This window comes from Ammodytes marinus (genome assembly GCF_949987685.1).
Source record: "Ammodytes marinus genome assembly, chromosome: 11".
Classification (NCBI taxonomy): domain Eukaryota; kingdom Metazoa; phylum Chordata; class Actinopteri; order Uranoscopiformes; family Ammodytidae; genus Ammodytes; species Ammodytes marinus.
Genome location: NC_137215.1, coordinates 23406114 through 23431438, shown reverse-complemented (window position 1 = coordinate 23431438; position 25325 = coordinate 23406114). Strand labels below are relative to the sequence as shown.

The window sequence follows — 25325 nt, the reverse complement described above, 5'->3', positions numbered from 1 at the left end:
GCTGGGATTTTCCAGTGGCTGGGGAATCTGCCATGACATAGATTTTCTTGCTTGGGGAACCGTTCAAGTGACCCGTAACATCTGGTAATACAGCAGCTATGGATGCCTCGGCTAGGCTGTTTGCGGTCGTTTACGGACATTCTGAGGCCTTTGGTGGATTGGGAGAGGTTTGCCACTCAGGCCCGCTTAATGACATTTACCTAGTTAATGTCATATACCTAGTTAATTATTTACATGTAAAATTAGCTTGCTAATACAAGCCCGCTTTCCTCTGGATGTGTTAATTGGGAGGTGGTGTTGTTTTATCTAAACAAGCATGACACAGTGGCACATGGGTTTTTGGAGGAATCCTGCCATAAGCCTCCATAGGCTCTTGTTCTTACTTAACCTTCATGTGTCTACACTGAAGGGCCCATAGGGACAGAGGATCAGAGGATCAGAGGCTATAGGCCACTGGTGAGGGGTGGCTGAGTTCAAGAGGCTACATGTGCGGCTAATCAGTGCTGCCCTGCTCGTTCAGCGTGTTGTTTCAACAACCACTGCGTCAACAAATCTTTATTGTAGCTAGATAGAGAGAGAGAGAGAGAGAGAGAGAGAGAGAGAGAGAGAGAGAGAGAGAGGACTCATCTATCGTTCAGCACAGAGCAAAGTGTGCCTCACGGGGTTGAATGTGTGTGTTTTATAACCTCATCGTGCAATACATTGTGGCTGCCGATGGCGTGCCTCTAAGAGCGTATAGCCCTCCCTCAGCACTTGAAACAGCTGATTTATGTCCGGTCCTGGACACTTGTGCTCCGTGGCTGGTATGCAGGGAATTTCAAAGACCCCTCCTCTGCATGTCCCGTCCACACGCAAACAAATGAAGCAGGCGCCTGGTTGGGCAGTTGAAGGCCCACCAGTGCTCCCACTGCAGGGCAGGAAGGCAGAATGTAAGGAATGTCAGAGGCGAGAAAATAAATCCTTTCTATCCTTTTTTCTGTCAATCTGTAGTTCTCTCTTCCCGTGGTATCTCTCTTGTTTGTCTTTCACCCTCTTGGGCTACTCCTTTTCCTTTCAGATTTATAAGTTCTCTCAAGTGTTTTATTGTTTAATAGTTTTTTCAGAATCGATTCCCAATTCTGGTGTATGCACACCCTACCTGCAAGAAATTAGCCACCATAGGACAAAAAAAGAATTTATTTGAGTTGCAATTTTAAAAACACAAATATGCATAGTGTTCTGTTGTTTGAAAATAGTCATGTGGCAAATGAATTATGTGACAAACAAAATAATGCTTTGTTAAAAAACACTTAAAGTAACAAAATACAATACCTTCAAGACTGTGTAAAAAAAAAAGAAGTAAAGGAGCTGAAAGTTACCGGGCGCATACCGTGGAAGTCAACGTCAGAACACAAACATCACAGAACACTTTTTACAGTCAAAGGCACGATGGCTGTGTTTTAGCTGAAAGTCAATGGTACATGCATCTTTAACATGCGACAAAAAAAGAAAGAAGAAGAAGAATCAACACTCCATAGAAGCTAGAATAGTTATATGTTTTGACAATAAAAACATAAGCAGCTCTGTCTATTATAGCTCATTTTCATCTCAATGATATATCCAGACACCATTTTGATTGCTTTTTTTGAGTCTTTCTCTCCTCATGGTTATAGTTTAATAATTCCCTTTGTCCTCCCGGGGGGTGGGGGGGGGGGGGGGGCTCGGCGCAGCTCAAGGCCTGCTCTTCACTGCGGGTTTATCCATTATGTTGAGCACTTCGTCCAGGATGGATGGGCCCAGATCCAGCTCAAGGGAGAGGAATGACCCCGTGATCTGGGCCAGGGAATCCTGCGACGTGCTCTTCTGCTTGGGAAACTCAAACTCAAAATCACAGATGCGGCCCTCCTCCACCCCACTGTCCCTGTCCACCCACTCTCCTCCACTGCACTTTGCCGTCAGCTCCTGCTTGAGACCCAGGGTAATGTCATTGTTAAAGTGTCCGTACCCATTGCAGTTCCCGTTGCCGTTGAGACTCCCATTGCCGGTGCAGATCTTGCTGCTCTGGAAGTCCCCTTTGTCGCTCAAGCTGTCGAAGCTGTCGCTGCTTGCGTTGCTGTTCAGGCTCCCGCTTGTTGCTTTGAAGGTGCTGTTGCTGTGAGCGTTGATGTAATAGGATGACGGCTTTTCAAATCTGGTCGCACACTTGTTTATTTTGTTAGCTTTGGCAACTGCCTTGGCGGTGGACTTTTTTTCCAGCAGATCCAGGAGGACGTCAGGCTTGGACTGGACGTCCGCAGAAGGAGACGAAGGCTTGCTGCCGAAGACGTCCATCGAGTGCAACAGCGCGTCCATCTGCAGGATCTCTACCAGGTCTGTGCTTTCTGCTTTCTTGGGAGTTGAAGGCCCAATGATGTCCTCCAGTGGCTTGGGGGGCATGGAGAACACAGTGGAGGAGATGAGAGGAAGGGTAAGTGCTTGGCAGGCACCAATAGTTGGGAGGGAGATGGCGTTCTTGAGCACTGGGGAAGGGGTCTCGGCAAGGGAAGCATCGCCAGTGCTGTGGGCTCTCAGGAACTCACTTTGGATGCCATATTGAGGGTGGTGGATGTCTCTCTTCCCGGATAAGAGTTGATAATTCCCCTGGAGAAAAGACATGTCCCCAAAGGCATCCCTCTCCCCGCCCTTGCCAATGTGGACGGTGTGGCGAAAGTCTCCAAGCGGCGGACTGATCATGTCCGGGGACAGAATGTCTCTCAGGCGGAATTTCTTTCCCTTCTTACTGTTGACGGGTTTCAGGTATATGGGGGCTTTGGCTGGCATGGCTGGAGCTGTGGGAAGAGATCTCCGATTTGCAGGATAGGAAAGTTGGAAATGCTCTATAGGTTCTGGTTGTTATAGTTCCCCAGGGGAGAAGCTCGAGTTACATTCTCAGTAACACGCCTGTCATACAGGACTCCAAGAATAATTTCAGCAATTGAAGCATCAATCAGGACATGGGATTCCAAGCAGGTCTGGTGATGTCCAATGGAGTACAAAGATCAAATGGCCACTTTCCTGAAATCAGAGACAAATAGAGAGTATGTCAGCATTTCTTGAAAACATGAACTCAGCACTGAATAATTTCCTGAAGTAACTTTGATGACTCCTGTCCTGCCTTCCAGAAAAAGAAATCCGGTCACCAAGTCCCAAAACAAACCCTGAATCCTGCAATAAAAAAACACTACTAATCGCGCATCTGGCAAGCTTCGAAGCCAGAGCAGAGGAGGATGAGGCCTCAGTCTAAGGCTTTCTGTTTCTCTATTCACATTTCTACACATGAGCCTCCTTTGGCCCCCATAAATGTGGATGTGCTAATGCGGAACAGCTGGACGGCAGATTTGGAGAGGAAAAGCAAAGCGGGACTTCTGTAGGATCAGAGCAGGGGCAGCCTGTTTTAAGAAAGGAGCTACTGCTCAGACACGCACAGCGATAGCTACGAGTTGGACTAATGGAGAGAATGAGGGGAGGAAAGGGGTTACGGGGGACTGTCAGGGAGAGATAGAGTGACGAGATTACAGAGCGAGTGTGTTTTAAGAGAGAAGGAGATGCAGATTGTGAATTGTTTTGAGGGTCAGCTCCAACTTTCATAAGGACTGAAATACCATCCAGGTTACAGAATAGATCAGAATGGCTAAATAATGTTAAGGGTATATTGGATTTAAAAGGTGGAGTCAGCGATTGTGCAGAATGCTTGTTGTCCAAATCAGTGAATATCTCATGCGATCGGCTACCTGTATGTAAAAATCCAGTGTTAATACACAGCCTAAGCTATGAAAACAGGCATGTTGCTAGCTATGGTTTCCCCCTTTGTTTATATACCCTTTGTTTACATGCTCGTTTACAGAGCTTATGCTGTGTATCAACACCAGCACACACAGTACAGAAAGGTAGCGGATTGTGAGGAAATACTCACCGATTTTGACAAAAGAGATTTGGACAACAAGAATCGCTGACTCCGCCTTTTATGAAGGGACCTGAATCCACATTGCTTCTAATCTTTCATCTTTATCAGAGAATTATGAGAATTATTTGAATTGACTCATCCACTAAGGAGAAAGAGAGAAAGCAATCATTGGAGCAAGGGAGTTGACAGTGTGTGTATGTAAGTGTGTGTGTGTGTATGTGTGTGTGTGTGTGTGTGTGTGTGTGTGTGTGTGTGTGTGTGTGTGTGTGTGTGTGTGTGTGTGTGTGTGTGTGTGTGTGTGTGTGTGTGTGTGTGTGTGATAGGTGGGTGGGAGAGAGCGCCAGTGAGGAGAGAGCTTGCCCATTTATAGACATATTTACTTATGAGAGATCTGTCAGCGGTGACCGTCTGACAGAGTGCTCTACTGCACAAAAAGTGCCTGGGCGGTCAAGTCCACCCCAGAAAAAAAAAAAAAAAAAAAAGGTTTCACTGGGACAACATCCACATTCCTGCAGCAGCCGACCCCATGGAGACACACTGCACATCAGCCTTATCAGAGACACTTTGAGTGGGCTATGTTTATTCAGCAGGCACATTAGAGTGGAGCCAGAAAGACAGAAAGACACTTGCTACGTATTTGAATCCAAAAGAACAGGCTGGAAAACATTGCACCAACATCCATTTTACAACATGGATTCTTGTGCCTCCAACCTGTTTGATGAAGTGCTGTATACACCGTAGCACTGAAATCTGCCCCGTGAGAGCCACGACTCGACGAAGTGACTCCTCACTTTAGGGGATGCCATTACAACGCAAATAAACCCGTCCCCCAACCAGCACTATGCTGCTATGTATAGCCATGACAAACACTGAAGGATGAAGGAACATGTGCCAGCGTGTTGAACAGCGAGGCAGCTCTCTTTCTCTTTCTGAGGGTCCTTGTGTATTCGAGGGCTGGTGTGAGTGTTAGTGTATGTGCGAGTCGTCCCACCGCGCTCAAGACTGATAGTGTGCGAAGGAGAGCGTGTTTGTTTGCTAATAGTGAGGGAGAGAAAGGGAAATGGGGAGGGTGAAGAGGACTGCTGCAGTGTTTGGTGAAGGGGCGGGGGGGGGGGACGAGGGGGGGTACAGCAAAATCCCTGTTTATCTTCAGTATTTCTCACTTTTTTTCCCTTGCATTTCTCCTCCTCCCACGTGTTTGTTCTTTTTAAAGTGTCTCTACTTTTCACTGCTACTGCTCCTCAATCCTGTCTGACCTTGACAGCTGATGCTCACTGCAGTGGGAAATCAGGCTTGGATGGGAAGCGAAACAAATGCACCACCAAACAAGCCAACAGGAGCTGCTTGCTGTGGGCTCAGAGTGCACATATCAATATCTGTGTTAAGTTTTGCACCGCTATTCCCAAGATTTGATGTTCACTGCTGCACCGCAACACTTCCTATCAAACGTACATATTGATTATTGGTCGAGCCCTGATGAAATTATAATGTCGGGGTGGACCGTTTGCTCTCCCGTGGCTCAAGAAAAAACGCACAGGCCATGCATTATAATGGATGTCAGTGGAAATCAATTGCATGGACAGAACGTATAGGAAAACCTCTGTCGGAAGAGCAATCCACCTCTTGCAACTCTCACATGGGGACATCTGCTTTGCATCTTACCCAAGGTCAACACTAGTGGCCCCCGTGAGCAGTCAGCTGGTCTATAGTGAAAGCCTGGGAGTCTGACCTTCCCTTCAGCGTCCTGCTGGTGACTGGGTTATGGCGTATATATGGCAAACATCACTGGAATTCTAGAGGCCAACAGTAAAGAATGAGGAGAACAATATGATCAATTCTTTTAGGAATCTTCTCCACATGCAGTAAGCAGAGGGTTCATTTAATGAGATCTTGGGTTAGCGTGTATGCTTATGTAGTTTATGTTAATCTCAACTGTCATATCAATGTCAGTTAAGCTTGTCTTGGCCCCAAGAGGAAATGAATCAATTGCAACATTGCTCCGGATATCCCAGGATGGAGCCCTCATGGCCTGCTGACCCGATCAATCCATATACGTCTCTGCAAGCTGTTCCTAGTTGAGCAGGTGTATTTTCATAGATTTCAAAGCCAAGGCCAGATTTGCACCCTCCTTTTGGAAGTGATCCAAAGAGCAGTATGGCACGTGTTGACCAGTCCAAGCCTGGCGGCGCCACCTCCGAAGAATGCTGGTCGCCGGTTTCATTTACACCTCTGGGGAAGTGGGGGATCTGATGGCACCTTCCTTTCAAAAGTGCTTGCCTGAGCAGTGACTGTGTCATTGGGTCAGCAACAGCAACAGTATCAGTCTGGGCATGAGGTGATCTGGAGCCGCTCCAGATTCTTTAAAAATGGAGCTTTGCCTCATCCGTTCGGTGCTTGTAGGGGTTATTTATTAGTGTGAAGGTGGTGGTGGGGGGTGGGGGGGGGGGGGCAGAATGAGCGAGGTGATGAAAGTTTGAGTGTGGGGGCCAGATAAATGTGGGGTTGGTATCTTGTAATTAAAATAACGGCATGTGATTTGTCTGCGTATTTCTGGACGCCTAAAAGAGTCACGTGTGATCCAACTGGGTCGGTATATTCCTGGAGGCAATGTAACTCTGTGTGTATAGTCTAAACAAATGCTACAGTTGGATGATGCTTTTTACAGTTCGCTGAATTGCTCCCGAGCTGGAGATGAGGGACATATACAGAGAGAGAGAGAGAGAGAGAGAGAGAGAGACTAAGGAGAGCAGCTGTTCAAACTATGACCTGCATATGACTTCCCCATTCTTTAAAATAGAAACCGTGCATCATCTAAAAATTCCTACTGTGATGGGAATACTGTGCTGTCATTTCCAATCGGTGCTGTTGTAAAAAAATAAAAAAGCATACTCTGCTGCACTTCTGTAGTAGTTGCGGTCAGGGTAACATCATCAGACAAACTTGTGTTCCACCCACTGTGTCTTCAAAGCAACTTTTGTGGGAGTTTGAAGTTTTCCAAACACTCCTCCATGACATCTAACCATGGCCTTGACTTGTGTCACGCCTTTTGAATAGCAGAAAGACCCCCTCGTTGGGGTAGTTATAAAAAGCAAATGCACATACCACAGAGGGTAATGGTAGCCTTACAGAATAGACTGTTTGTTACATAAAGAAAACCCTTAATTATAGGCAAAGGCCTTACTTTTTGGGGGCATGGTGGCGGTGCGGGGGACTAGGGCGCAAAAAGCAGGGTGGAGTGCTTGTTCAGTGTTTCTTTCTCACTCCATCCTTGTGCCACTCGCAAGCAATGGTCACCACATGCCAGAGTTATCCTTGGCGGAGATGAGAAAGGAAACCCAAATCAAAGGATACCAAACATGAAGGGGAATGTCAACATAGTGTATACTGGCAAAACAGAACAATAGTCCTTTCCCCCTCAGAATCTGACCCCGTCCAGAGATAAAGGCTCTGCACTTCAGAGAAACATGCCTTTAGCGTGAAGCCGGACATGACATTTCTCTCTTCCAATGCCAGAGGGATATCACGTTGCTCTGAACAGTTCAGCACTTGTGTAAAATGTGTTGCCGGACTGAAAGCCCCGTGTACAAGCTGAACTTCAGCAGTCACGCTTTCACACGTTTTAACCGTTACTAAGCAATAACACATTCTGTCTGCTGCAGCAAAACCTATAGACACCTCCATGACACCAGCACCTCCAAAGACCGCACCATCTAGGCTACTTACTCAGATGACTGTAGCAGCACAGTTTGAAATAAAGCGTGTCCGCGCTCTCACTCACCTCATATATTCTGATGGGGGAGATGTTGATGGTTCCCAGGTATCGCTGGTGTATTCTCCTGAATGCTGCAGCCTCAGGTTGATGTGGGTCTCTGCATATATGTGTATGTGTGTGTGTGTGGTAGTTCAGTGGCTGCTGTGCTGCTCCTGTGTTATGTTGACACTGCCCTTCTATCCTGTCTGCCTCTGCCTCCGGGGCTGCACTTCTGTCGACTGGGATGTCTGCCGGACAGCTGTTTTGGAATTGCACTCCGGTTCCTATTCCCTTCTGAAGCAAGTCAAGTCTCCTCCCCTCCCTCACCCCCTCTCTCTTCCTCTCTCTCTCTTCCTCTCTCTCTCTCTCTCTACATTAGTGTCTCTCTGCGTTCTCGCTCCCTTTCTAGCAGCACCTGTGCATGTCTGTCCTCCCTCCTACACAGAGCTGAATTTCTTTTTTTTAAGCAGTTCTGTGGTTGTTTGAGGATCCTCTCTGCTTCCTGCGATGATGAGTGATCCCAACCAAGCTCTGGTCTGGCAGCTCGAACAAATTAGCAGTGTGTGGAGAGCGGCAGGCTCATGCCTCGTGGGATGTCTGGCTGTCTCTCTTCTCTAAAACCGTTCTTCATAATGTGTGCTCTCGTCTGTCTTTCTGCCTCAACCCGTCTGACTTTGCTACTGCCAAAATCTGATAAGAGCTATTCTGTAAATGCAGCCGGCAGACACTTGACTGATCTCTTCCTGTCACTCCCCTAAGCCTCTCCTCTCTCTCTCCTTATCCGTCTATCAACTGTGCACACACCCATACCCTCCCATTATTTCCCTCCACAAATCACTTCATATTGTATCAGATTATATGTCTGTTTTGGTGATGGAGTCCGTATTGTATCAAAGCTGCAGCATGGCTCTTTGGATGGTTGAATTGCTGCAGAATATTGCATCACTGCAGCACATGCTCTGGACATTTAGAAATTGGCCAATGGAAAGCACATAGGTAGAGCTGCAGCAAACGCAGACTTCCTGAGTGGGAATTGTTTCTCGATGATGATTGTAAATGCAAAGACAACCAGCGACACGACGAGACGCCACAGTTCTAACCTGATGCCCTCAAGTCAAGGGCAAGGCAATTCTCACCGCCGCATCCCAGACAAGAAAATAAAAAGATCTCATCACCATGGTAACCGGTGCAACCCCCCCCCCCCCCCCCCCCTCACCTAAGAGTCTGGGGAAAGGTGTAGGAGAGGTGTGTATTTCTGCTTGTTCAGTGTATTACAAAAAAGGGCAAAGAAGATAAATGCGGGGGGATGGGGTGCTTGCATTTCAATCAATGTGTGTGTGTGTGTGTGTGTGTGTGTGTGTGTGTGTGTGTGTGTGTACGGTTTGTGCGTGTGTGTGCATGTTTATGTGTGTGTGTGTGTGTGTGTGTGTGTGTGTGTGTGTGTGTTTGTGCTTGTGTGCATGTGTCTGTGGTTAAGAAAAGGGGTGAAAGCGGGTCCTCACAAGCCATAGCAGCCCTTCAACAGTAATCATGCCTCGTCCAACATGTGAAACAGCACATCCTTCTGCAAACAACTCAAATTCCTGCCTCTCCTTCACAGTAAATCTGGCCTGTCCGTCTCTTTCTCCCTTAATCCGCTTCCTCCACACTGCTATATTACATGCGACGGATGAACCAATGTAATAACTTGGCCATACATAGGGCTTTGCTTACACTAAAATGTACTGATGAGGGTTGTGCGTGTTTGTGGATGGCTTACTTCACTGAGACACTCTCTATTTAACTTAGGCAGGCGTTATTTAGCACCGTTTAAACAGCAGTTGTGAATGGAGCCCTTTTAGCGCTGTGTTGTCGCGCAGCCTTGGGGTGATGTCATCGCCGCATCCATGTGGCCGGCACATGATCTGTAAGTAGAACACACAACACTGTCTTCTCATTTAAAGACAGTTAAATCGTGGAAAGTCCCGGGCTACGGATCGAAAAAAGGAACCTCTTTGTAATTCAACCCCCGAAAGATAAATTGCTCAGTAGTAGAGAAATTGGCAACTTCAGCCAGTGAAGTAGCAGTTGTTGAAAATGACTTTATAAATGGTTAATAAATCATTTAATTACTAATTTACAAGGACAATTGGCATTAATCAACATATCTCTGAATGTGTTTAGCCAGCTGGCTAATTCTTTCAACTGTAGTCCTTGGGCAAGATGTTCCAAAGCCAACAGGCCCATTTCACAGCAGACATTTAGACTATTGTTGTAGCAGGAGAAGCACAGGTGTTACTCATCACATTAACGATGGTCCTGTTCTATTTTTGCGTCCCCAGTGAAGTCATAACAGTGTGACAGACAGTCAGCAGGCACGAGAACAGGGCTTCAGCCATCATTGATTTGATTACCGACATCCGTACATTCATTACTGTTACGTCAGAAGGCCTTCCATTGAAAACGCTTATTAAAGGAGAAGTGCAGAATGACAAACATATGGCATCAATGCAACAACTGTGCTGACCTATCTTTGCTGCCACTTTAGGTGTGCATTCAAAATGGAGGGAAAAATGTATACAACAATAAATCATGATTATATTGAAACCAAACCGTAAATATTGTAATAATAATAATGTTAGACTTAAGATCCAGTCGCAAGAGCCAGTGTGTTAAAAAAAAATGCAGTTTGAGCCTGAATAATTATGTATGTAGCTTATTGACCAACAAGTGTCACCTAGCTATATCAAATTAAAATACATTTAACTTGTTATCACAAAAAAACAAGCTATTTTTCTCTAGATTATGAGTTACGTATGGAGAACTCTAATAATAGTAGAAGTATTGAGAGGTAACAAGCTTTGCTTTCCTGGATTGCACGTGCTAATAGCTTCATGAATTACAGCGAAATAGCGCCCGCAATCTGCCGCACACTGCGCATTTGCACCGGTTTAGCGCCCGAAAAAGCACCGCAATCCTTTGTAGTGGATGTGGCCCATTATACGTAGAGGAAAACGACCATTATCACAAGATAAGTAAGAAAATGGATATAGATCAGATAAAAACTTACAGTAGTTGTGCTTGTGGATAATATACACACACCAAACAGATTTATTTCAGCCTTTCAGACCAAAGGTTTTCATCATTAAAGGCTCATAACTGATCTATAAAGTCATGATTAAGGAAGTACTGACATTTTCTTTCACTAAAACTAGAGACAGCAGCATGAACTGTACATGGTGCTGTAAATGATGTATTCTGTTGAACACACACACTGTTAGCCAGGAATATGCTTGTCACTTTGTTTTTGTTTTTCCATCACAAGTTGTTCTTTGGGTGGTGTTATGGGAGGAATTACACACATTTTTTTTTCTTTCCAGTTCGAAACTAATTTGCCTCAGTGGGCTTTGGCCCAGCCATGTCTTTAGCTGTTTACACAAGGAGAGCTTTTCTCAGTGAGGTTTCTCTGCAGTCTGAGGTGTCCTGTCTAAACTCTTCCACTGAAGTTACTTTTTCTCCATGTACGCACTGATCTCAGGTCAGATAAGCAATACATCAACTGAGCAAAGCAGGATTTGAAGAGGCATACTCACACTTTCATGCCTGTTGTAACTTCACCAGGCGTTACCAGCGCCTTTACAGTAAGAGCAGATTCAGTCTGATTCTCATGTTTTCACCTCACTCCACTGACACATCAGACAACTACACCCTTCCTCCTCCAACTGCTGCAATACGTGTGATCACACCCGTTGTGGTGCGAGTTTAGCAGTCATTATCACTTTGCTGTCTGAGTTAGGCAGAGTGAGAAAGGTGGGGGAATATGAAATATCGACTCAAAGAATTTAAAGCTGTTATTTCAATAAGGTTGCTGCTTCCACTGGGTGGCTTTTCAATGCAGTTATTAGAAACTGGTTTCATTGTGATGGACCTTTGCCCCAGTCCTTATGTCATGTAATCCATCTATCACAAAACCAGCGTATCATGCGTTGGGGAGGATATGAGAAAAAATATGTGGACACAGAATAAAGTTTAGATTATTATTAATCTCACTGTATAGGTTTGTGTGAGTGATTCTAAAGAGAAGAACTCTCACATAATAAAGATATGTTTAGCGATAAGAACAACCCCCCATACACTATACTCTGGAGGGGTTTCAATGGCATTCCTTGACATTTCTCACAACTTTCAACAACGCTGTAATTAACACAAATGTTGGGCACACATGTTCATTATACCGTGTTAACTGTTGGGTACTTGACAGCACACGTCGACAGCCTCGTCAAAAATGCTGCATGTACGTTCTTATCGAAGCTTCCTCTCAGAGCTGCACTGTTTCACTGTAGCTCCTCCCGTGCACATGTATAGTCAGCCCGACAGCAAACATTTCACAATGTACCCCGTCCTACAGGCAGCACACAGGGAGGGGTCCTGAGGGCACCGGCCGAGGTTCTGAGTGCAGGACATGTGCAGCCAAGTGCAGGAGGGGATTGTGGGTAGTCTAAACACCGTCTTGCTCTGTGGCTGTATCCCCAAATGTTTTTGTTTGTGTGTGCGTGCGTGCGGGCGACACACACCGTCCCAAATCAAAACAGACCACACACGCCAGAGGTAGCACCTTCGGCTTTTGTGCCTATTTTAGCAACTGAACAAAACTTGGCGCACGGTGAAAGGTGGGGTTCAACAGAGAGGACAGCAAGAGATCAAGTTTTAAAATGCTGGTATTTATTAGCAAGGTATGAGTGCAGTGTATTTCAAGAGGGCACCCTTATTTAACTTCCTTCCTAAAAATACTGCATACCCTTTAATAATTTAACAAATTGAGGCATTTAATGTGTAAAAAGGCCAAATGCAGCCACTGCATCATTTCAAATCAATCCGAAATATCATTGTGAGTTTTGGGTTTCAGTTCCTTACAAATGAGGAGCAAATCTTTTGTATTAACAATAAATCAAATGTCTATGTGTAATGTGAATGGGATCCTTCATTGTGACTATATATACTTTATAATCAATTGCATATTTTATTTTTGTCTCATTGCTCTCTTCAACCCCAGAATGAACTCCATCAGGCAGATGTTTTTAACAAACATGCTCTGATAAACCACAGAACATTAGCGGCTCCAGCATGGCTCACTGGAAAAGTTAGTGATTAGATCTTCAGCAGGAGAGGAGCCAGGTATCTTAGTGAATAGTTGGTGGACACCAAAACAGAGCTAACAGGAGGCTGGATATTAGACTTACATTTGTCAGGTGGCCTGAAACAGCACTACACAATGAAACAATGCAAATCCGTGATAAATAATCCCAACAAGGCAAAAATACCAACCTTGGCGCTTTACCACTGACGTCCTCAAAAAGAGCCAGAATGCACTGCAGCCACAGTCACGCTGCATTTGGAGCAAGCGCCACGACTCTTCAATTTTCTTAATGGGAAAAACTTGCCAATAGACACTCTTATTATTACATGTTATTGCTTGCTATCGTTACTGCTGAGCCTCTTTACTCCGACATGACGTCCATGTATAAACCACAACTGATTGCAGCAAATTGGGGGCTTGTTGTATGGGATATGGAAACAGGACGCACATTGGCGGAAGGAGAAGTCACAACAGGTAAATGTAACTTAATGTAGCACTTCGTTCGTGAAATAACTCCTTCCATGAATTCAAACATCTCAGGGTGATGATAGTGTAAGTGTATCCGGTAGGTGGGGGGGCGCTCTCTTTTCTACAATAGACCATCTGACCACATCCACGCCAGTGTGTCCATGTCTGGCTCACATCCTTGGAAAGAGAGCAAGTGATACTTCACTTGGTATATGCAGCCAGTCTTCCCTCTGGAATTCTAGCAGTAGCTGTGGTCCACAGGCCACCCTCTTGCAATCAGGTTTGCGGTAGTCCGTTTCCACCAGCCTACATCCTGCTCCTCCATCCACAACCGTAGCGCTATTATTTGGATGGGAAATGGCAGGCCGCCCTTGGACAGATCGTAAGGAGCACGAGGAGTAGGATACCAGGCTGGAGTCAGGCAGAGGCCAGCTGGAGGGCCTGAACCTGAGCTGTGTTCCTTGGCTGGGAGGAGGACATATAAGCACCAACATACAGTCTGTTGTTGAGCTGGTACTGGAGATCATTCAGATAGATGCCTTGAGGGACACAGTGTACTGAACATACACTGTCCTTAGCAAATCTTGGATTTATTTCTGTGGCCCCTGGCAAGGTCTGTTCCTCATTACTAATGTGTTTCAGGTTCTGAGAACATCCACCATGCAGGTATTCTGAGAATGTACACAGCAGTGGTTACATAATGAGTATGACTGTGAGGAGAAAATGTCAGTTCATTTTACGTTTGGATGCAATAATTGAGAGCAACATGTCAGATAGTAAGGTTTTTAGTGGGGTCACATGGGAAAAGGGTGGGGGGGGGGGTCAGCATTCCTCGTGAGATACAAGTGAGATACTGAGTCAATAGCTGCTTGGATCTATTTTTGAACCTTGAGTTTAGTATAAGGCCCTTGTATGACAACTGTGGGAGTAGGAATTACCTCAGAAAACCATCGTTGTCGCGTTGATTCCGATCTGATCGAAGGATTGCTTCCTGTTTTTCTTGGATGTCTTCTGGGAATCCATGTGTCGCTCCAGTTTGTTTGGTTGAAGTCTTATCTGATTGGTCAGTAAATAACATTCCGAGGCTAAAGAAAAAACAAGTTACTGTTTGTATCTGAAACTTTAAAGCTATAGTACGTAACTTCTGTTGCCCCCTTCCCCCAGAGGAATTCTGAGTAATTACGACTTCACTCTCATGCACGAGGTAAGCTTTGGGGATGTTATACCTGCTGCTGTACGTCCAGGTTCTCTCTTAGCAGCATAATCCACAGGAGAAAGGCACTTTTTGGGATTTTTCTGAGCTCCTGTGCCAGTCTAGGGCGGGGGACAGTTCGTAAACGCTGCCATACTGAGAAATACAGAGAGAGTTTTGTGGATAGGCTTGACCAACTTTGTCTCAACTTTTTTGGCGATGACTTGATTGTTACCGACATTCACTTATATGAAAAAGTTACGCACTTTAGATTACAACTGGAGGCGTCAGCTGAAGAGAAGAGTCCTTAATCTATGACAGATAGTTATGCTTTTGATTTCCTTTAACTGAACTGATACGGCCAATAATAATAATGAGACTTTATGATCCCTTTGGAGAGTGTTTTGCTGTGCTGTACATTATCAGGGTGAGTGTGTCTTGGCTTCTTTTCATCAGCTTTTAGATAAAAGTATGTGCGGTTTTACGTCCAGCAACAGCAATGTGCTTCGTAACATCTGGCAAGATTATCTCCAAAAGCTCAGTTCATTAGAAGCGTTGGAGATTTCCAGCTGTCGACCTCGAAAAACTTTGATTAAGTTGATTGCATTCTTGCATGCTTCTTATAAAATGGCCTAATTGTGTAATTTGAAAAGGGAAACGCATTCTTGAGGATTGCTCGGGCATTTTTGCTCATTGTAGTGGCGGATCTACTGTATGTATGGCACGCATCCCACAACAAAGCATATGATTTGGTTTCCAAAACAGCACAGAGCACGAAAAAGGCAAAGGCAAAGAGGCACGGACAGATTTGAGCCAGGGTTTTTAAAGATACCCAGACGCCAGCTGTCTATACTTTTTTATCCCGACAGTTTAAATTTGAGAATTCCAATCTTGTAAACAGTGAATCCACCTCAGTGTGTAATGCTTATCTCCTCTGAACGCAACCAATTAATCTCTGTCCTTTTGTTGAGAGCCTTGTGACAGTTGACCATGTACATCGTCACCATTTAAACAGTAAGCAATCTGTAACAAAATGACATCAAACTCAAAGGCCACCCGCTTTTAACAATCTCAAATATTTCAACAAAGTTTCCCTTTCAATATTTTCTTTACTTGACATTTAGGCTTTGGGGAAATTGGACAACATGAACTTTTTAACCAGAATCAGAAACTCATAGATCTCTATTCCTGTAATCAATTTAAAAAGGTGTATAGTAATGAGGTTAGCTTTGTTTAATTTGGGGCGCCCTTAGCTCAGTTGGTAGGGCGTCCCCCCCATGGGCCTCGGCCAGCAGCAGATCTGGGTTCGATTCCAGCCCGCGGTCGTTCTCTGCATGTCACTCCCCTCTCTGCCCCATTTCAACTCTGTCGCTACACTATCAATAAAGCATAAAAATGCCCAAAAAATATCTTTAAAGCTTTGTTTAATTTAAGGACATCAATGGCATCTATTGCACCTCGGGTTGAAAGCAGGGAAGCACCACTCACCAATACTTATTTACTTTATGCCTTTTAGCTCAGCCTCAACAATCTTAAAGGTCCCATATTATACACTTTTCGGTTCTATTATACACCATATTATATGGTCTTAGTGGTCCCTAATACGTTTTTCTTTAATTGTTTGCTGAAAAAAACTTTCAGATAATTTATTGTACTATGCTGATGTTCAGCTAATCTCACAATGGCCTATTTTTTAAAAAGAGCAGCAGCTCCCCTCGTAAATATACAATCTTTGAGCTGCCCCCGCCCCCTGTCCAGAAGCGAAGCCAGATTCGCCTCGCCCTCTGTCTGTCAGGGCCGTGGATCAATAAGAAATAGGGGTGTGGGCTGCACAGTGGAAGCTTCTGGCTTTCCAGTTTGTGAGGTCAGAAAAGGGGAACATTCTGACTGGAGTATATTGGGGGGGAGGGGTGGGGGTTTCAGAAAGGGGGAGAGTGAGAACAGGAGAGATTGTTATTTTTTTAAATATTTTGGCAGTCTCTAGGCACACCGTGGACCCATGGATATGTTAGAACACATTTAAAAAGTGCATTTAGCATAATATGTGACCTTTAAACATTTGTTAAACTTTGTATAAAGTTGAAAGAGTTAGTTAGTATTGACAGTCTCGGCACTGTATTAAACAGGAAATAAATATTTGAAAGCTGAGTTCAGTGTTTGTTTATTTGGCCTGGTAAACTTAAATTACATGTTAGCAGACAGCACACATCCAGCAACCACAGAAATAACCCTTTACTTTCCACTAACTACAAAGGAAAATATCTGCCTCTTTAGCAAAAAATAAATAAATAATAATAATAATAATATCAAAAAATACAAACAGGGTTTGTGTGAGGGTTAGCAGGTTACTCATGGTATGATCCTTTAAATCAAAGAAAACCAATTTAAGATTTCGAAAATGTTGCCCCACGAAAACGAAGATGTGTATCGGCAGACAGTCGGCCATACGGTCTGTCTTGTGAAACACTGACACTGTAGTGTAAAAGCTGACTGTGTGGTAATGCGGTGGTGTCCTGTCCCAGCCTGTCAACAAGCTGCAGGTATTTCAACTTGACACCGCTTCGCTTACTTTGCTTAACCAAATGAAGTCCGCTGACCTGGACAACTTCCCAAACTGACCCTTCACTTTATGGAACATCAGTGCATGTCGACACACACACACACACACACACACACACACACACACACACACACACACACACACACTATCACACTCTGCATCTCTCAACTCAAACATAGAAATTATCCCAGAAAGGATTGTGAGCGGAGGCCTGTAATAACGACCCCGTTCCTTTCAAAACTCTAGTATGTGTTAAAGGCAGAGGGAGCTGCTGCTGCTGCGGGGGCTAGACAAATACCAGGGATACCTCAGGCTTTATTGTATTCAGAGCCAGCCAGCGTGCGCAGAAGGATTGAGACAGCGAGCGTGTGCGGTGACACTGAGCGTGTGCAAACGACAGAGGCTCAGAGAGGCCACAAAAGAGCCGATCATGTGAAATGAAGGGTATTGGAGGGCTCAGGGCTCAGGACACAAAGCGCGTGGACATGGAGATCAAGAGACCGGCTAATCATAACCAACAAATACATCTTTCAAAAGTCTTCTCAGTTAACAAATGAGTAGTTTCGGAATCATTCCACTGAGGTTATGATCTAATGTTGCCAGTAAACATTCAACGTCCTGGATTAAAAGGTTTGGTTAATGAAAGGAAGGTTAATGGAAGGTTAGGAGGCTAAGAGCCCGTCGGATCCAATAGAATACCTGTTGGACATCATTTCAAAGCTGGTAGTAATGAAATAAAAAGTCTAATGTTGCTGTAATTTAACAGCAAGCTCTTGTATCTGCACTTTTATTCTCTCATCATTCTTCCTGTGCTGTGCCAAGCATTTATGTTTTTGAGTTACAGAATGCATTGAATCAAAAAGCTGTCAACCCTTAATTAAGCCCGATGTGTTGATTAAGGGAGAGTCAGCGAATCTCTAGAATGCTTGTAGTCAAATTATTTTTTTGTCAAAATCATTGCGATCCTCTACCTATTTGTACTCTGTAAAATCCAGTGTTAATACTCAGCCTAGGATCTGTAAACGGGCATGTAGCTAGGTAGGGTGTGCTGCCTTTTTTGACATGCACTTAATCTATATACCTGTTTACAGAACCTAAGCTGTGTATTAACACTGGTTTTTTTTTCAGCGCACACACTACGGACAGGTAGCGGATCGTAAGGTATGTCCTCACTGATTTTGACAAAAGTGACTTCGAAGACAAGCGTTTTCCATAATTGATGACTCTACCTTTAATGCACTGTATTTTTTAATTAAAAATATCTACATTAGGCTTCCCTTTATTAAATGTACTTTTTTTTTACCAATGCTTTGGTTTATGAACAGAGGCTACCTGCAAAATCTGCAAAGGCTAGCATGCTAACACGCTAAGCCAAGATGGTGAACATGGTGAATATAAGCCTATCGCTGTGTTCGAAAAGCCCTATTAACGTCCTCCCTCCTACATACTCAACATATACTACATACTGTCTACCTAACGATCGATTGTGTATGCGAGGTTCGTCGGACCGTTTACACTGAAGTATACAGAAGCAATAAATAATAAAAAAAAAAAAAACTTCTGTGTCATTTGAGAAGACACAATGCATTGTGGGGCGGTTGAGTAGGAAAAGTTACCTATCGATCCATACACAAAATCTTCCCGGAGGTAAGTACTCATCCGGGCATTTCTCGCCTACACAAGCTCGCATACACAACCACAACATACTCAAATTGATGTCAAAATTAGTATGAGTAAGACGTTAGTATGGCTTTTCGAACACAGCCCGATCTTCTTCACAACAGCATTTTAGCATCAGCCTTGTGAGTGTGTTAGCATTGTGAGGTCAAAGAACTGCCGTTGAACAGAGGCCTCACAGAGCAGCAAGCGTGGCTGTAGATTATTGGTCTTGTTTTTAAAAAAAAGTGTATTAATGCCTCTGCCAAACTCTGAAAACAAGTAATTTCCCCTTCTGCTTGACTTCACCTTTGGCGAGAAGTTGTTTTTCCCCTTGAATATAATGTTTTGGTCCTTTTCCCACCCTGTGAGTTAATCATTGGTTAAAACAACGCATAAATTACTGTAAACCATAATGGTAGCATGCAGCACTTTAGAAGGTCACTCCTTAAACATCAGTTAGGCTGAAAGGTACTGGAGGAGTAAATGTTCCCAAGTATCACCGAGCTATATTAAGATTGCATTGAAATGATAGGGGCATACAGTTTGTCTTAAATCATTTGGCTTATCTTAAACTGTCCTTAATATATTTACTTTATTTATGTAACTCAGGAGGGAAAAGTCTGAATGATGAAATGTGCAGACACTTGCTTGGGATGTTTTTGTAAAAGCTGGTTTATGTCTCAAAGAGAGCTGATAAGGATCAAATTCATCTCCAGACTTGCCTCCCCATCAACACTGACACTGACTTGTTATCCATTATAGTGTACAGCCTACTACAAAATAATGGATGATTATTTTTTACAACTACCGTGCCATTTGTCTTGGCCAGGCCAGAAACATTTATTTTTAGTTATCTATTTTACTCCCAACCGGACCAGTCTGCAGATTGACAAAAATACATGTGAAATTATGAAACTCAAAGAGTCAGTGATTCTGGAGAATTGTCAAGATCACTTTTTGTCACTATCAGTCAATATCTCCTCACAATCTGCTACCTGTCCATACTGTGTATACACTGCCTAAACAAAGGGAATGCAAACAAACGGGACCCAACATAGCTAGCAAGTAGCAGCATGCCCGTTTACAGAGCTATAGGCTGTGTATTAACACTGTATTTTCCCCCCAGTGCGCTCCCACAGTACAGACAGGTAGTGGATCGTGGATCTCCAGAATCACTCCACCTTTAAGTCTAAGATCGATCCGTCAGGTTTCTCACGTGGGATAATCTGCATCCATATATTTTATCCATCACAATTGACTGCACAGTAAACTAACCCAACCTGTCTGCCCGGCCCACGGTAGCTGGGCCATGCAGAGGCTGAGGACAGTGATGCATGGCAGTCGCGCCTGGATATCCCTATCCCCCCAGAGGGCAGATCAAACGCTGATCTACACCTCTCCCATGTGCTATGGATTTGACATGGGAGAGGTGGGAGAGGGGGTCCGCGCTGGTCCTCTCCACTGTCCCAGACTCAGGACTAAATCATGTGGGCAGACACATCCGACTTAACCCATCTGGTCCTGCTTATCTCTTGCTTTCTGGAGCCAAGGCCAGCCGTCAATCAGAGCCTTCAGCCCCTGATACGGACAGAAGTGTCTTGAGTATAGAGATGTGTGGACAAGACTGGGGTTGCATTGCATTGTGGGGGGATGGCTGGATGGCAAGCAGATTTCTTTCCATCTCTCATCTGAAAGGTGTCGGGTTTGACAGTGCGGGCCATTGAGGTCATTAAACCATAACATGTGGGAAGAGGTGTCCTCTCTACTTGATGTCATGTATGTAGTGCACTGTGGAGAAATACAGTAGGCCTGTACTGCAGTTGGCATGTCTCCAGGCCGCCAAAAGTGCGGTAAGTGCGAGTGCGGGGGTAAGAGTATTTGAGTGGGAGATAAAGCAGAGGTTAAAGCTTTTATGCAGTGTTCTGCTGACACATTCTTCTACAGTGAGAGGCCGTGTGTTTGTGCTTCACCAGGTGCCTGGAATGCATCTGGACAAAACAGGCAATATTTCACTCCTATGGTCCTTTGTCTTGCTGAACACTGCACAGTTAGGTCAGCAAAGAAAGCTGGAGAGAAAGAGAGACAAATGTTAACTTAAGGCCTGCCTAAAACAATACCACTCTCTGTACGACTAAAGTGCTCCCCAACAGCCTGTCATTTACGTTGTTTGGAATTTAAACTGTATTTCCCCAGAGCTGCTGACTGCCCGCTGACACATACAGATATAGCGGACAACAGGAATGTTTCACATTTCTTTCAGATTGTACAGCCCGGCAAAGCGTTTATTAGTCACTGAATTAGACTGAATCAGCTCCACATGACGGTGCGATCGGCGACAGTAGCGCCTCAGGAATGTCGCTGTTATCGCTTTGAACTGCGTTTCACTCTGATGACCGACGCAGTGATTAACAACTCCATGGGGTGCGGTTTATCCTTTTTTCCTGGTACTGCTTACATTAAAAAAAGAGAGAAATAGCATTATGAATGTAACTCCTTGCATATCTCATGTCTACCAATAACATTTAAGCATTTCCTTTCACCATGGCAGTTTTACGACACGGGAAGAAAATAGATAAATATTCTTGCGGCACCAGTATTATGTTACAGCAAACCGGCCAAAAATAAGACGTGAACTTCTCAAGACAGGGAGTACGTGGAATAAATAATTAAAATAAATGTACCTTAAAGATGTTTAGCTTATGATAAATTACAGAATAAGAATAGTTGCAGTAGAGGGGTAGAATAAGATATATTGAAGCTATAGTGCGAACATCTGTTGCACCCATGAGGAATTCTGAGCCTTGACAACATCACTGTTGGTGCCTTTACATGTAGGTTAGCCTTCAGTGATCACGTATGGATTTTATACCTACTGCTGTACGTCCAGGTTTTTTCTTAGCAGTAGAATCAACAACTGAAACATTTCTTGAGCACTTTTGGGGATTTTTCTGAGCGACACCAGTTTGTAAATGCTGCCATACTGAGAAATACAGAGAGTTATGTGGAGCTGATAGGCCAAATCAACTTTGTGTCAACTTGTTTGGCGGTGGCTAGAATGTAACAAACAGTCAATTAAATGAAATAACACACTTATGGCTTTTACGTTTTTTGGTGGAGTATGAGCAGGTGGAAATTAGCTGAGAGGGCAAAGAGAATACATTTTGCCTCTTAGACACAATTTCCTTTCCCACCATTCTTCATCTTCCTGTGTGCCTCTTCCACTGCCTTTGTGTTACGCTGTAAGGCAGCTGTGTGCGAAAAAGGGAAAGAGAGGGAGAAAATGAAAAAGAGCAAGACCGAGAGAGGAGGACAGAAATAGTTGAGGGTGTGTAGGCCCGGCTCTGACCACTGGCATGCATGAGGAAGCAGCAGCAGCCTCCATTCCACAGGCCAGCGGATGGTTGAGGGACACTACAGTGCACACAGCTCAGCGCGGCAGCCACATGCAAGCCTCACTGGCCTTCCACACCCTGGGCTATTCTGGGCCTCTCTGCCACTGTGGCGGCTCTCACTCAGCAACCACACAAATAAAGCCTGCGAGGATGAGGAAAGAAACACATGAGAAATTGTATAGCTTCAGGCGACGAAGGGAGGAGATGCATTGTTTACTGTTGTTTTGGCGTCTCTTGCCACCGTATTGTTTCCGAGCAGATTTACGGAGCTGCGGCAATCGCCTTAACAAAGACATCCTGCTGCACTGTGCAATATGTTGGCCAAGGCATCACTAGCACTCGAGCACACTAGGTTTAAAGGGGCAAATCTGATTTATTATGATTTAGGTCTTACTTTTACTGTTTTTGCTGTCACAACATTATAGTCACCACAGTAAGTGTTGAGAGTAAAAAGGGGCATGAAATATGAGTGGTCAGCTGTTGAAACAGGTTTCACACAACTAAACAGAAAGTGATCATATTTAAAAATTCGATACTAGCCCTCTTTGCACAGGAAACCTGTGTGCACACCCAAGATAATGCCAATAGTTGAACAAGTCAGTCGTTAAACTGTGACTAATGCTGCTATTAGTTGGCAGTTGGTAAATGTTTAAATTTGTCCCATGTTTTCTCTCCCAAAAAACCTGATGGTTTGATTGCAAACCTGCAACATATCACGTGTTTTGATATCATAATGGAAATGAATGATGGCCAAATGTATACAAGTAAGACCCAACTTGAAATAATCCTGATCCTATTAGGAGGAAACACCGAATAAAAGCTACAATATTTAAGAAAACGTATTTAATTTCCCCTAGGTTAGGATGTTTAACACTCAAGATGATAGCATGAGAGAAAGTCTAATACGTGGCGCGGTCACTCGTTGGCCCATAGGGAAGGAGGAAATCAAATATTATAGTTGAAAAATTATGAAAAGTGAAACTAGAGTATCCCCTAACCTGCAGTGATTTATCTACCTAGACGTTTTATGAGAACAAGGTAGGCCTACTGTGTTCCAAGATGGAACCTCAGATATTGAAATTAAGGCTTTCTAGCCAGACTCACTCTTCATGGGCCTTATAGTCCTTCCTAACTCCCCACGGACATGAATGTCGGAAAAAAGCGTACTACGTCTGAGTATTTGAAAATGTACTCAATGTTTTACAGTAGTCTTTTTAATAATGCTTATATACGGGGGGAAAAGGTGACTTGGCCTGTTGCCACAATGCCAAAACCATCTAAATTTCGAAGTTTCATTTCCCACCCCATACACATAACCAGAGATAACACATATTTTTTGATGGGGCTTTTTTGAGAACTTATTGTGCATATTTATGAGTTTTTTATACATACATAAATAAAATCTAGACAGGGACGTTGGGCCTTTAAAGGACATTTTGAAAGTATTGTATGATCATTTCTCTTTCTGTTTCAAAAGTAATACACATACAGATAGAGTAGAGTAAAAGAAAACAATTATAATAGTCAGCGCTTCACTAGGACAGAGTCAGGGAAATGGGGCCCAATTGCGGAACAGAGGCAGGCAGGTGCAGGATCAGAGAACAGTCAACTTCAGAAATCAGAATAATGGAGAAACTACACATCATCTCACATCTCTGTAAAAGAGCAACACAGAGTATAGTCCCACTCATACCAGCTCTGAATGAAGCTCCTTTGTCAGTTGTGGAATCTTTGCATAGGGAAATTATTCGGTTATTCTTCTGTACAACACCGCCAAGAGTGATAGCATCAGAGAAGCATCAGCTGTAGCCTGTTAACAAGTGGTCTCTCTCTCTCTTTCTCTCTGCCTGCATCCACTTCCCTCTAACCCATTTTCACCAGCTTCAGGTTCCTCTTGATGAGCTCAGTTGATGAAGAAATTGTGCATTAAAAGATATCAAACTTGTGGCAATTCATTAGTGATACTACTGGTGTATCTATGTATGCTTGAAGCTTGATAGCGTAGTGATCTAAAGTCGTATGCTTGTATTGTAATGTCTGATATTTTCCACTTAACAATGAATGGGAGCTACTATGTATATTGCAATTTCCAAAACCCGATTGGTACCCTCATTACTACAAAATAGCCCCGTGACCTCTTCCAACAACTTCCTTACTACCTCACGTTTTTTTTGGATGGAACACAAAGATTTCCTTATGTCCTCCGGTAAGGCCTCGCTGGACTCAGACAATACAAGCCTGTGCAAGGGGGGCTGGAGGGCTTCATTGTGTCATGGACGATAAAACATCTCCTCCACCTCCGGCTGAACTCCCTGTAACTTTGTGACACGAGCCCTCGGCAGCGTTCCTCGTGACAGTGCCTTCCTCTTTCTCTGTCCTATTTGCGGCCAAATCCACAATAAATCCCCTTCTGGAGTGCACCTGCGTTTCCCATCAGGATGGAGAAGAATTTTCTTTTACTATGACTGTATTAATAGCCATGCATTCTGTGACAACTTACTTTCTTAGAAAATAGACAGAGGAAGCATACACACTCTTAGTGGTGTTTCTTCCTTTACCAGTGAATTCGCCTTCATATGCTGTGCATGCACCGTAACACCTTTCAGCAATCATTGAACATTAAACATTGATCAAAAGTAAGTGAAGAAAGCATCTAATTCAGATGCTATTTGAAGCTGAGGGATGTACACAGGGCTACTACAGAGGCTGAATTGCTAGTTTCTCTCTAGTTTTTTTTTCATGCTTGGTCCTCTTTTCTACGGTGTAGAAGCAACAGTTGTTTTGAACGAAGAGACAAAGGCAGAAGCTCTGGAAGGCAAAGTCGGTCTGTCTGTAAACCAGACTGTTTATATGTTTAATATACTAATTCCACTTGTTTCAAAATAGACATTTTACACTAATCCCTACATAAGCACTCATGTTCTGCAAATCTGTGGGGTTTTTTTGGGGGGGGCATTTAGCAACATCTAATTATCACGTTCTGGTCCAGCTGAAGAGAGCAGACATCATGTAACTCCCCAGATAGACGTGACTCAGGCTTTCCTCACCTTCACGTACATCCATGCAGGCTGGCTAATGTGTCTGGAGCTGTACAAACAAAGCACACACTGTGTTTAAGAGCAGATTATCTCGATCTGTGGGCTTATTCCACCCTGAACCACACACTGCTGTTGTGTCTCGGTCAATGTAGACCAGTGATGAAATTCATGTAATCACAGATGGACCAATACAGAATATTCTGAGTATGACAATGCGTAGCATGTCT

At 44.0% G+C, this 25325-nt stretch overlaps 1 protein-coding gene across 1 annotated transcript; it reads right to left on the bottom strand.

The window, feature by feature from the left end:
* Positions 1-1197: 1197 nt before the first annotated feature.
* cdc42ep3 (CDC42 effector protein (Rho GTPase binding) 3) lies at positions 1198-8360 on the bottom strand. The gene is made up of 2 exons (XM_080037225.1): positions 7701-8360; positions 1198-3033 (listed from the first exon to the last, which is right to left on the bottom strand). The coding sequence occupies exon 2, from the start codon at positions 2797-2799 to the stop codon at positions 1711-1713; it is 1089 nt and encodes a 362-aa protein (XP_079893351.1). The 5' UTR covers positions 2800-3033; positions 7701-8360; the 3' UTR covers positions 1198-1710.
* Between the last annotated feature and the right edge of the window lie 16965 nt (positions 8361-25325).